The sequence below is a fragment of the Formica exsecta genome, unplaced genomic scaffold, assembly GCF_003651465.1.
Source record: "Formica exsecta isolate Colony F162 unplaced genomic scaffold, ASM365146v1 scaffold72, whole genome shotgun sequence".
Lineage (NCBI taxonomy): Eukaryota > Metazoa > Arthropoda > Insecta > Hymenoptera > Formicidae > Formica > Formica exsecta.
Window position 1 is genome coordinate 5,356,122 of NW_021853485.1, and position 12,375 is coordinate 5,368,496.

Sequence of the window (12,375 nt, forward strand, 5' to 3'; positions counted from 1 at the left end):
ACCATGCCAAAACTCTACAAATTAGAAACCAAATTAATAAAAGCAAGACGATTCTTTGTACATGGAAAGCTAAGATTTAATTGTTAATTCTTCATACGAAATTTTCCGGCCAACCAATTCCTTCGATGCATAACTAAAAATGACTAACTCAAATTAATTGGAATTATCTTACTTAAAACTATATATAAACTCTGCCTTTATAATTTAATGGCATTGGCAAAATTAAGAGATTTTTCTTATTTTCTATCATTTGATCCTTATTTCATATACATATATATCACTGGCGACAAAAATTAATTTTCTTTGATTATATGATAATGGATGTGACTATTGTTAATGTCTTAAAATTTTGCTCGTAACATTTCATTTATTCATTTTCTCTCTTTCTTTGGCGATGATTAATAACGAAAAATTATTAAATAATTCGAATTCGATCTAAAACAAAAGCGTAGAAATGTTCTCTATATCATTGTAGTTTATATTGTTACATCAATTAAGACCAATCAATATAATATATATTCTACATAAAGTAATATATGTTTATAAATCTCTTTTTCTCTCTCATTTTATTTATCTTTCGCAACGGTGGGGTAATCTCACGGTTGTGACAATAACGCAGTTAAATATATCTCGTAGCAAACTTCTATGTATTTCTTTGTATTTTGTAACGCGTGCATGCATACTGATTACGTATGATACGATTATTGCTAATAAGTAAAGCACAACTGTGATCGTGGTGCGTGAAACCGCGTATTATCACATATAAACGAAAAAGACAACTACCATAGTAAATGATGTAAGTGATAGAGGAAACTTTCGAAATTTAAGCGGTCACGCTTAATGATTTTCTGTCTCGATTTGTAGCACTTAGAAATTTTATGTAAGCTATTTCACATTTGCCTCTTTTAAAGTTCTGATATATTCTCCAAATTATATGTAGCTTTGAGCAAAAAAAAAGAATTTAACATTAATAAGTTCAAATAATTAACACACCGCTTGCTAGTCTATACACAACTAAGATGGGTAAGATCGTGCTCAGGCGAAAACTTATTCATACATCGTAACTTTGAAAAGTTTTCATATTTCATTCATCCATCTTCGATTCTCTAAAAGATGTAAGAGTATGTAATTTAAAATTTAATTATATAAATTCGCGAGACTTTTCAGTTCAATCTTGCTTCGTACTTTCGTCTTAGTCTCGTTTAAATCGATTACTTCAATTTATCACACGATAACGAGTAATGCCTACCTGCAGTTTATATGGCAATTCGACGCAAAGATCAATGTTCCAGTTCAGTCTGTGTGTGGGTCTATTTCAATCAGAAAAACTTTCTTACCATTTTTTTTAGACCAGCGCTTCTTTTTTCTTTTTTGCTCGATGTAGGTGTAACATTACTGCTCCTCGATTCGTCGCTTTCTTCGATCAAGCCATTCGCGGCTTCACCATTGATGCTACCGTCGATGGTCTGTGATAATGTCTTCAAACCCGTGGGACTGGACGGGAAAGACCTGTTGTTTGAATATTCCGAATCCTGGCTCCATTCCCACTTCTCGATGGAGTTTGAGGAGAACTTTCTTTTACTTCTCGTGCCTAAAGCAGTTTTCATGAAAGAAGGCGAACTTAATTTCGCGCCCTTAAGGATACCACTGGTTCTGAACGAACCGTTTTTCGAGCCCCCGATTTTCCGCTCAATCGTGGCCGATTCTTCAACAGATCTGTGCACAATCACTGACGACGAATTGGATTCGCTGAGTTCATCATCTTGACGAACAAGTTCAAAATCTGATTTTATCTTAAAGACTTTATCTTTCGGCGATGCAGGCTGCGCGATTCGTTCTCTCCTCTCTGTTTGATCATCGAACCAACCAATGGCAGCCTCAGGCGCAGATTCTGGCCTCTTGTCAGGCAAGTTCTGCGATTCTTTAGAACGTAGAGATGCTATGGACGATGCTCTTCTCGATGGCAATGTCATACCGTCAGGGATCACATTCAATACACTCTTGTAACGAATTGCTTCTTGCTTCGCGTCGAAATTAACTCCTACTCTAGGGTAGATTCCGGTAGCGATTATTTCCTTCTTGCGTTTCTTTTTTCGCTCCTTTTTTGTCTCATGAGATCGATCGTCGATCATCAGCTCGTGATACGTGCCGCTAATGTGAGAAGCGATCTCGCTAGGTCGCCGTTTCTTCGTTTTTTTCGTCGCAGCATGAGAATTAAAGTTTTCCGCACTCTTTCGACGCGTGTTCTCCTTCTTTGTCTCTGACTGAAATTTCTCTTCTTCGAAATCTCCTTTACGGCAGTAAGAGAGAATCACAATGATAACGATGACTTCCAAACAAATCAATAAGGCATGCTGGACAATTGCGGATATTCGACTGCGCCAGCTGTCACGATCATAAAGAAGAGTCTCGACTGATTTCGAGAGTATAGCGATTTCTTCTCTTAAAGTAGCGATCTCCTCCACTTTCTTCGCTTCGCGCTCCTCACTCTTTCGAGACTCCTCGCTCATAGCAGCTACTGCGCGCTCCAATGAGCGCTGCATTTCTTCGACTTGCTTTTTGTAACGACGACTCAATTCTTCCAGATATTGCCCACTGAGAGACATATTCCTTTCTAAAGCCTGAAAATTCATATAAAAAATTCATATAAGTATATAACTGTTTTAATAAATAAACAATCGCACAATATTGCTTTCTTTTTTCTTTTATTTTTTCTCAAGTTTTCCAGTATTTTTTAAAATAATCTCGTTGTAAAAAATATCTTTTTTAAACATTTCTGAAGAGTGTTCTTTCTTACCTTGATTCTGTTGGACAATCGAAGAAAAACGGACTCCTTCTGAGGCGCAGCACTTGCTGTAGGTTGAGCCATTGATGAAGAGCTAGACGCCCCATTCTGCATGTTAACTGTGTCACCCTCCAAATCTTTCAAATCGGAAAATAATGTATCCAGCGTAAGGTGATCTTGAGACGACAATCGAACTTCTTGCTCGCCCAGATCTTTCACCTGTTTCCCATCTTGCTCGCCATTTTCTGATTTGTTTGTTTTGATTTGTACAATAGTTTCGGCATTTTCCGTATCAAGCATGAGGGTATCACCCGTTTCTTGATTCTCAAGCGAATTCATCGACAGACTGCTACTTATAGTTTTTGATGTCATCTCGACAGAAGTTCCCAGAACCGGCAACTCTTCGACGATTTTCAATGTTGGCGTCGGATTAGACGGTGGCGGAACAGTCGTCAGCACTTCTGGCTGCAATGTCTCATCCGTGTGCTCCTTACTGGGTTCCAAGATCGGTACGGAAGATTCTTTCTTCATATCCTCCTTACTGAGTGTCTTCGTGGGTTTGATCTGCGATGCCAGACTGTCTATGCTAGCAGAAGTCTTTATGGAGGCAGAGCTGATATCCTCGGTTTCCTCGTTAATATCCTGAACTAACAAACGTTGTTGTCGGAGCTCTTTGCCAGAAAACGAGCCAGACTTGCAAGCAGGAGAATTCAAATCCAAAGTACACGTGACAGATACTTGATGATGAGAAGTGGTCTCGCCACTATGATCGGTAATCTTGGTAGATAAAATATTTTCTCTGGCAGCGTTTTCGGAACTATTCACGGGAATCTCATAACTCGTGTTCATCACTACCTTACGGTCCCTTGTTGCCAGAACATTACACAATGCCACAATGTATTCGGGTTTAAAGACAGAAGTTAAAAAAATCGCTTGAAGATCATCCGCCAAATTGAAACGTGTTGTATTATTGCAATTCATTTCTTCCTCTTTTTCTCGCAAAGACAACTCAATCTCCACACCATGAAAACTACATAGTCTTCCCCGTCTCAAAGTTCTGTTCACCAAATCGATCTTAAGCAAATCATTCAACTGCCGGTCTCTACAACTGACCAGCTGAAAAACGCTGGCAAACTTTTGATCGGTACAATTACCGCAGAGGATCGTGTATCTAGGCGTCGTGCAGCTCGTATATGAGTTGTCCAAGATATTGCCATTATCGATACTCTGCTGGATTTCCGTGATGTTGTTTCCGGTGAGATCGCTGGACTTCACTAAAACCTCTGCAGCCTTTTTCACAATACTTAGTACAGCATCGCGCGCGCTGCCAAAGAGGTTTCTTGGTGGATTACCACTTTCACTGTCCAATAGCTCCTCCTCGTCGCTATCCTCGTCATCGTCATTCTCCGTTCTCGTCTCTTGTAGAATCTGATTCTCCGTCTCGGTTTCCAACACTTCGAACTCGCTGGTACCGTAAGCGCGAAACAACGAAACGGGACAGAAATGTTCCGAGCCATAATGCGATTGTAGCTCAACCTTGATGAATTTACCAAAGAAGTGAGGATGCAGAACAAAGCTCTGAATATCCTTCACGTCCTTAGCAGTGAACTGACCGACTGGACTCCAATCTTTAGTGGGAAAACGATCGCTCACATACACGGAGAAATCTTTCGGTGACGAACTGAAGAGCTCGAAATTTGCCAGCTCAATCTTTTTCGCCTGGATTGCCTCGCAGAGCTCAACAACGAACCAGATACGCGATGTACAGGCGTTCAGCATGTACTCGTCCCGTGTGGACACCAAAACATTTTTGGCGCTATTCGCTTCGGGATTGGCTGCGACGATTTTGGCACCGCAGTCGGGAGAGGCGTAATTCTTGGAACGAATCTTCATACCGCTTACGCTTCGTCCTGGACTACCTGGAGTCTGCACGGAGGCATTTGGATGAGCTGTGAAATAAATAAAAGAATGATCATAAATAAAATGTGCAATTGAATGTAATGCAATTGTATCTAATTTAATGCAATGCATTATAATAAATATAACATTTATCAATTTTTTGATAATAAAAGAAAAAAATACTTACTTTTCTTCTTCTCGGCCTCCTCCAAACGCTTCTGTGCCCATTCGCTGAAGGATGGTATATCCTCATGCGGATCGGAAGGGCCTGAAGTAACGAGCCCGTCTAAGATCACTGCTACAGTTTCATCTCTACTACCACTAATCAATTGTGCTCTGGCCGCCGTATCATTCAATTCCGATGCCGTAGTAAATGTGTCGTCGACCTTTGAGGACAACTCTTCGGACACCTGAACTTGGCCGACCTCCTCCTCGAATCTCAATTCCAACTCATCCGTGTTGACTTTCTGCTCCGCTCTAACGATCACCACGACCTCCGGCGCCTCCTCGGCGGATATCTTTTTCAGCAGAAGCACTTCCTCGTCGTCCTCGAGAGCCTCCGTGTCATTCGGTCGTTCCGTCGTCGCCGTCGTCTCATCAACAATCAGCGGTTGGATTTGCGTCGTCGGCTCAACGATCTCTTTTATGTGCTCGGTTTGTCTGATTTCGTCACCGTTCAATATCGAGGAATTCTTGATGGACGATCTCGAGGAAAACTCACGGTCGATCTTCGGCTCGGCCAGATTCTGCAATTCCGCCGTCGCGGTGTCCACCAACGTCAACACTACAGCCTGGCCAGTCTCGGAGATCCTGCGAACACAATAATGATCGAGTCGTGTTAATATCTCGTTATACAAATCGTGCTCTATCGCCGAACAATGTGATATTGCTTTATAAAAATCATAATTTTTAATACTTTACTGTGTGTGTGTTGTTGTGTATATTTTAATCTGTTTAATTTGAAATTTTGCAGAACGGCTTGTCTATTGAATACCACCCCTAACTTATCTCTTAATATATTTTTTATATGCAAGATCGACGTGGCAGGATTTAATAAATTATATAATTTTGTCATTAAATATAATTCGTGCATATCATATTATTACTATAATAATCAAGTGTTCATTAATTAACTTAAATAAATAAATTTTACACACGCACATTGTAAGATATTTATATATCTTAAAGATATCTCATATTTTTGAGGTAAAATGTAAATTAATATAATTATGTTAAGAAATTCGCCATTAAAAAAAAGAATAATATCACATATAGCATCTATTACTAAAGAAAAATTAATATATTTCAGTGATAAATATTGTAAAATACTGTAATGTTGAAATAAAGTTAAAGAGAATACAATACGCTTTATGATATGCGTAATATGCGACAAATGTGATTCTTTTGAATACTAAAATAGAATGTGCGGTGATCACTTTCGGATGCATAGAATTTTTCAATATTATAATCATGTATATTGAAAATATGAGATACGATGATGAGAATTGAATTAACAACGAAAAAATATATGTGCGCATAATGTAATTATTTGTAATTATGGAAAACATATAACTGCTGCAATCAATTTTATATCAAAAGAAATCGGTTTTAAAATATATATATCATATGTAAATTTTTTATATAAATATCTATTTAAATCATCCTGTATTACAATTTTTCTGCAGTTTTTTTAGAATTATGAAAAAGATTTTATACTTCAGGTTACAGTTTTAATAATTTTTTTAAATAAAGATTTTTTTCTCCACTTTCCATTCAATTAAATATGTGAAACGAGATCAAAGACTTATCAAAAATCTTAATTCTAAGATTGCATTTTTTCTAGAAAAATTAATCTACGAAATAAGCGATGATCGTCGAATAAACATTTGTCAATATTTTAGTACAAGCCCATTTCGGAGGCCATCGAAAACATCCCTGATAATGATAACACTTTCTCACCGATGATAGAGACAGGTAGGGATGCACCATAATACCGCCAATATAGTTAAGTAGAAGACAACCATTCGAAGACTTTCTTACCTTGATTCTGTTGGACAATCGAAGAAAAACGGACTCCTTCTGAGGCGCAGCACTTGCTGTAGGTTGAGCCATTGATGAAGAGCTAGACGCCCCATTCTGCATGTTAACTGTGTCACCCTCCAAATCTTTCAAATCGGAAAATAATGTATCCAGCGTAAGGTGATCTTGAGACGACAATCGAACTTCTTGCTCGCCCAGATCTTTCACCTGTTTCCCATCTTGCTCGCCATTTTCTGATTTGTTTGTTTTGATTTGTACAATAGTTTCGGCATTTTCCGTATCAAGCATGAGGGTATCACCCGTTTCTTGATTCTCAAGCGAATTCATCGACAGACTGCTACTTATAGTTTTTGATGTCATCTCGACAGAAGTTCCCAGAACCGGCAACTCTTCGACGATTTTCAATGTTGGCGTCGGATTAGACGGTGGCGGAACAGTCGTCAGCACTTCTGGCTGCAATGTCTCATCCGTGTGCTCCTTACTGGGTTCCAAGATCGGTACGGAAGATTCTTTCTTCATATCCTCCTTACTGAGTGTCTTCGTGGGTTTGATCTGCGATGCCAGACTGTCTATGCTAGCAGAAGTCTTTATGGAGGCAGAGCTGATATCCTCGGTTTCCTCGTTAATATCCTGAACTAACAAACGTTGTTGTCGGAGCTCTTTGCCAGAAAACGAGCCAGACTTGCAAGCAGGAGAATTCAAATCCAAAGTACACGTGACAGATACTTGATGATGAGAAGTGGTCTCGCCACTATGATCGGTAATCTTGGTAGATAAAATATTTTCTCTGGCAGCGTTTTCGGAACTATTCACGGGAATCTCATAACTCGTGTTCATCACTACCTTACGGTCCCTTGTTGCCAGAACATTACACAATGCCACAATGTATTCGGGTTTAAAGACAGAAGTTAAAAAAATCGCTTGAAGATCATCCGCCAAATTGAAACGTGTTGTATTATTGCAATTCATTTCTTCCTCTTTTTCTCGCAAAGACAACTCAATCTCCACACCATGAAAACTACATAGTCTTCCCCGTCTCAAAGTTCTGTTCACCAAATCGATCTTAAGCAAATCATTCAACTGCCGGTCTCTACAACTGACCAGCTGAAAAACGCTGGCAAACTTTTGATCGGTACAATTACCGCAGAGGATCGTGTATCTAGGCGTCGTGCAGCTCGTATATGAGTTGTCCAAGATATTGCCATTATCGATACTCTGCTGGATTTCCGTGATGTTGTTTCCGGTGAGATCGCTGGACTTCACTAAAACCTCTGCAGCCTTTTTCACAATACTTAGTACAGCATCGCGCGCGCTGCCAAAGAGGTTTCTTGGTGGATTACCACTTTCACTGTCCAATAGCTCCTCCTCGTCGCTATCCTCGTCATCGTCATTCTCCGTTCTCGTCTCTTGTAGAATCTGATTCTCCGTCTCGGTTTCCAACACTTCGAACTCGCTGGTACCGTAAGCGCGAAACAACGAAACGGGACAGAAATGTTCCGAGCCATAATGCGATTGTAGCTCAACCTTGATGAATTTACCAAAGAAGTGAGGATGCAGAACAAAGCTCTGAATATCCTTCACGTCCTTAGCAGTGAACTGACCGACTGGACTCCAATCTTTAGTGGGAAAACGATCGCTCACATACACGGAGAAATCTTTCGGTGACGAACTGAAGAGCTCGAAATTTGCCAGCTCAATCTTTTTCGCCTGGATTGCCTCGCAGAGCTCAACAACGAACCAGATACGCGATGTACAGGCGTTCAGCATGTACTCGTCCCGTGTGGACACCAAAACATTTTTGGCGCTATTCGCTTCGGGATTGGCTGCGACGATTTTGGCACCGCAGTCGGGAGAGGCGTAATTCTTGGAACGAATCTTCATACCGCTTACGCTTCGTCCTGGACTACCTGGAGTCTGCACGGAGGCATTTGGATGAGCTGTGAAATAAATAAAAGAATGATCATAAATAAAATGTGCAATTGAATGTAATGCAATTGTATCTAATTTAATGCAATGCATTATAATAAATATAACATTTATCAATTTTTTGATAATAAAAGAAAAAAATACTTACTTTTCTTCTTCTCGGCCTCCTCCAAACGCTTCTGTGCCCATTCGCTGAAGGATGGTATATCCTCATGCGGATCGGAAGGGCCTGAAGTAACGAGCCCGTCTAAGATCACTGCTACAGTTTCATCTCTACTACCACTAATCAATTGTGCTCTGGCCGCCGTATCATTCAATTCCGATGCCGTAGTAAATGTGTCGTCGACCTTTGAGGACAACTCTTCGGACACCTGAACTTGGCCGACCTCCTCCTCGAATCTCAATTCCAACTCATCCGTGTTGACTTTCTGCTCCGCTCTAACGATCACCACGACCTCCGGCGCCTCCTCGGCGGATATCTTTTTCAGCAGAAGCACTTCCTCGTCGTCCTCGAGAGCCTCCGTGTCATTCGGTCGTTCCGTCGTCGCCGTCGTCTCATCAACAATCAGCGGTTGGATTTGCGTCGTCGGCTCAACGATCTCTTTTATGTGCTCGGTTTGTCTGATTTCGTCACCGTTCAATATCGAGGAATTCTTGATGGACGATCTCGAGGAAAACTCACGGTCGATCTTCGGCTCGGCCAGATTCTGCAATTCCGCCGTCGCGGTGTCCACCAACGTCAACACTACAGCCTGGCCAGTCTCGGAGATCCTGCGAACACAATAATGATCGAGTCGTGTTAATATCTCGTTATACAAATCGTGCTCTATCGCCGAACAATGTGATATTGCTTTATAAAAATCATAATTTTTAATACTTTACTGTATATTTTAATCTGTTTAATTTAAAATTTTGCAGAACGGCTTGTCTATTGAATACCACCCCTAACTTATCTCTTAATATATTTTTTATATGCAAGATCGACGTGGCAGGATTTAATAAATTATATAATTTTGTCATTAAATATAATTCGTGCATATCATATTATTACTATAATAATCAAGTGTTCATTAATTAACTTAAATAAATAAATTTTACACACGCACATTGTAAAATATTTATATATCTTAAAGATATCTCATATTTTTGAGGTAAAATGTAAATTAATATAATTATGTTAAGAAATTCGCCATTAAAAAAAAGAATAATATCACATATAGCATCTATTACTAAAGAAAAATTAATATATTTCAGTGATAAATATTGTAAAATACTGTAATGTTGAAATAAAGTTAAAGAGAATACAATACGCTTTATGATATGCGTAATATGCGACAAATGTGATTCTTTTGAATACTAAAATAGAATGTGCGGTGATCACTTTCGGATGCATAGAATTTTTCAATATTATAATCATGTATATTGAAAATATGAGATACGATGATGAGAATTGAATTAACAACGAAAAAATATATGTGCGCATAATGTAATTATTTGTAATTATGGAAAACATATAACTGCTGCTATCAATTTTATATCAAAAGAAATCGGTTTTAAAATATATATATCATATGTAAATTTTTTATATAAATATCTATTTAAATCATCCTGTATTACAATTTTTCTGCAGTTTTTTTAGAATTATGAAAAAGATTTTATACTTCAGGTTACAGTTTTAATAATTTTTTTAAATAAAGATTTTTTTCTCCACTTTCCATTCAATTAAATATGTGAAACGAGATCAAAGACTTATCAAAAATCTTAATTCTAAGATTGCATTTTTTCTAGAAAAATTAATCTACGAAATAAGCGATGATCGTCGAATAAACATTTGTCAATATTTTAGTACAAGCCCATTTCGGAGGCCATCGAAAACATCCCTGATAATGATAACACTTTCTCACCGATGATAGAGACAGGTAGGGATGCACCATAATACCGCCAATATAGTTAATAAGAAGAAGACAACCATTCGAAGATGTCTGGGTTGCCCGGTGGGATTATCAACCCAATGCAAGGGACATCCATCGCTGTTCTTGACGATACTCTTGGCCATGACTTTAGGCTCAGGCACGCATGTTACTTCACACCATGAAGTGATATGACACCACGATTTCACCATTGCCTTGCCCCGTCTTGTCGTTGCAATTCTTTTTTCAGGCTTGTTCACCATTTTTCACACTTTCATATACCTAAAGTGTCTCGCAGTCACTTTACGATGATATTAGGTAAAACATCATAGGCATAATATCTGTTATATTATAAATTCCTCATCATCAAACCGATTTTTAACCGCTGGAAAACTATGGTCACAGCATCTAAGATACATCATACACCTGTCTTATTTTTGAAAAAATGCGAAATTGTGTCGTTGCAGCTATTTCTCGTTGTTCCATTTGATTTTTAAAAACACCCAAACCCTTTTATCGCGGGATAATTTATTGTTTTACCATTCCAAACAAATTTTAAATAAAGTATAAAAAATATGACTATATAGCAAAAACAAAAATTGAAAAAAGATATTGCGCACCTACAATATATGCTAAGCAAAAATATATTTCATCTCAGAAATCGAATGATTTCTACATATATTTCTGTAAATTGCAATAGCTTTAGAATAAATAAAGTCATACTGAATTAGCCGTCTATAGCATTTATAATTTAATAGTAATAGAAAATAATATTTGATCGTTGATAAAACATTTCGTATTCATATTTGATGATTTGAGATTGATATTGTGATATTGTATATATTTCCGCTTCTATATAAAAAAGATTTTAACGTGCTACTTAATCCAGAATTATCTATATGGCACGCGTACGATTAAGAAGCACGAAGCATGCAACATTTATTGAGGCCTGTATATATGCTTGGAATGCTATTGGTGTTGACATGCATATTCAATATCCGGAATTATGTTTGAGAACACAGAGCGGATCGAACTAACGTCTCTCTGTCACATCGCAGTTTGATCACTGTCAATGTTGACTATAGTGATTCTAATGTAAGTAGAATTCTGATAGTCAAATAATCGTGTCCTTATTTGTTAATTCAATTCTTGGAAAACAAAAATTTCACGTTTTACCAGGTGAAACTAACATGTACCATGGAAAAGATTTATTTATATTCAATATTAAAAGATTTATCGCGCGGGCGCTCATACAGACTAAAATTTGCAAAATATCTCTTTTATATCGCAGTAATATAAATCTTTTCATAAACTAACATGATTTGACAGCTTGACTGTGGCTGTAATACATTTCCGATGTCATGCTGGAAATCGAACTTGAAGTGAAAACTGCTAGGAAGACCAGGTAGCTAATGGTTTTCATATAACTATATAATTAAAAAGTATCAACACTCCCGCATTTAAGCATTGTGTATTAAAAGAGCTTTTTTTAATCTAACATAAATTGATTGATCGATTGTGATTAAAGATCGATGACACAGCCATCGTTAATGATCCACAAAATTAGTGTATTCAGTATACGCAAAATTTGACATATATCAGTAATTACCTTATGTAATTTCACATAATATAAAATTAATTTAATTATTAATTTATAAAATTAGTTTCAATATTCTAATGTTTTCGCATTTTGATCGGCTAATACTTTTTTCCGGAGTATACGCACATATATCAGTAATTACCTTATGTAATTTCACATAATATAAAATTAATTTAATTATTAATTTATAAAATTAGTTTCAATATTTCAATATT

The 12,375-nt window shown here is 37.6% G+C and overlaps 1 protein-coding gene across 10 annotated transcripts in view; it reads right to left on the reverse strand.

Annotated features, from left to right (window-relative positions):
• Window positions 1-321: 321 nt before the first annotated feature.
• LOC115243304 (SUN domain-containing ossification factor) overlaps window positions 322-12,375 on the reverse strand; it is a 46,149-nt gene continuing 34,095 nt past the window's right edge. For 2 of the 10 annotated variants that reach the window (XM_029820170.1, XM_029820168.1), the window contains exons 2-5: window positions 10,555-10,861; window positions 8,799-9,421; window positions 6,725-8,661; window positions 322-2,621 (exon numbers count right to left, since the gene is read on the reverse strand). In XM_029820170.1, coding sequence (XP_029676030.1) covers window positions 1,320-2,621; window positions 6,725-8,661; window positions 8,799-9,421; window positions 10,555-10,823 — 4,131 coding nt within the window. In that variant the 5' untranslated portion in view covers window positions 10,824-10,861 and the 3' untranslated portion in view covers window positions 322-1,319. The other 8 variants (XM_029820167.1, XM_029820169.1, XM_029820166.1 and 5 more) reach the window with 8 other exon arrangements.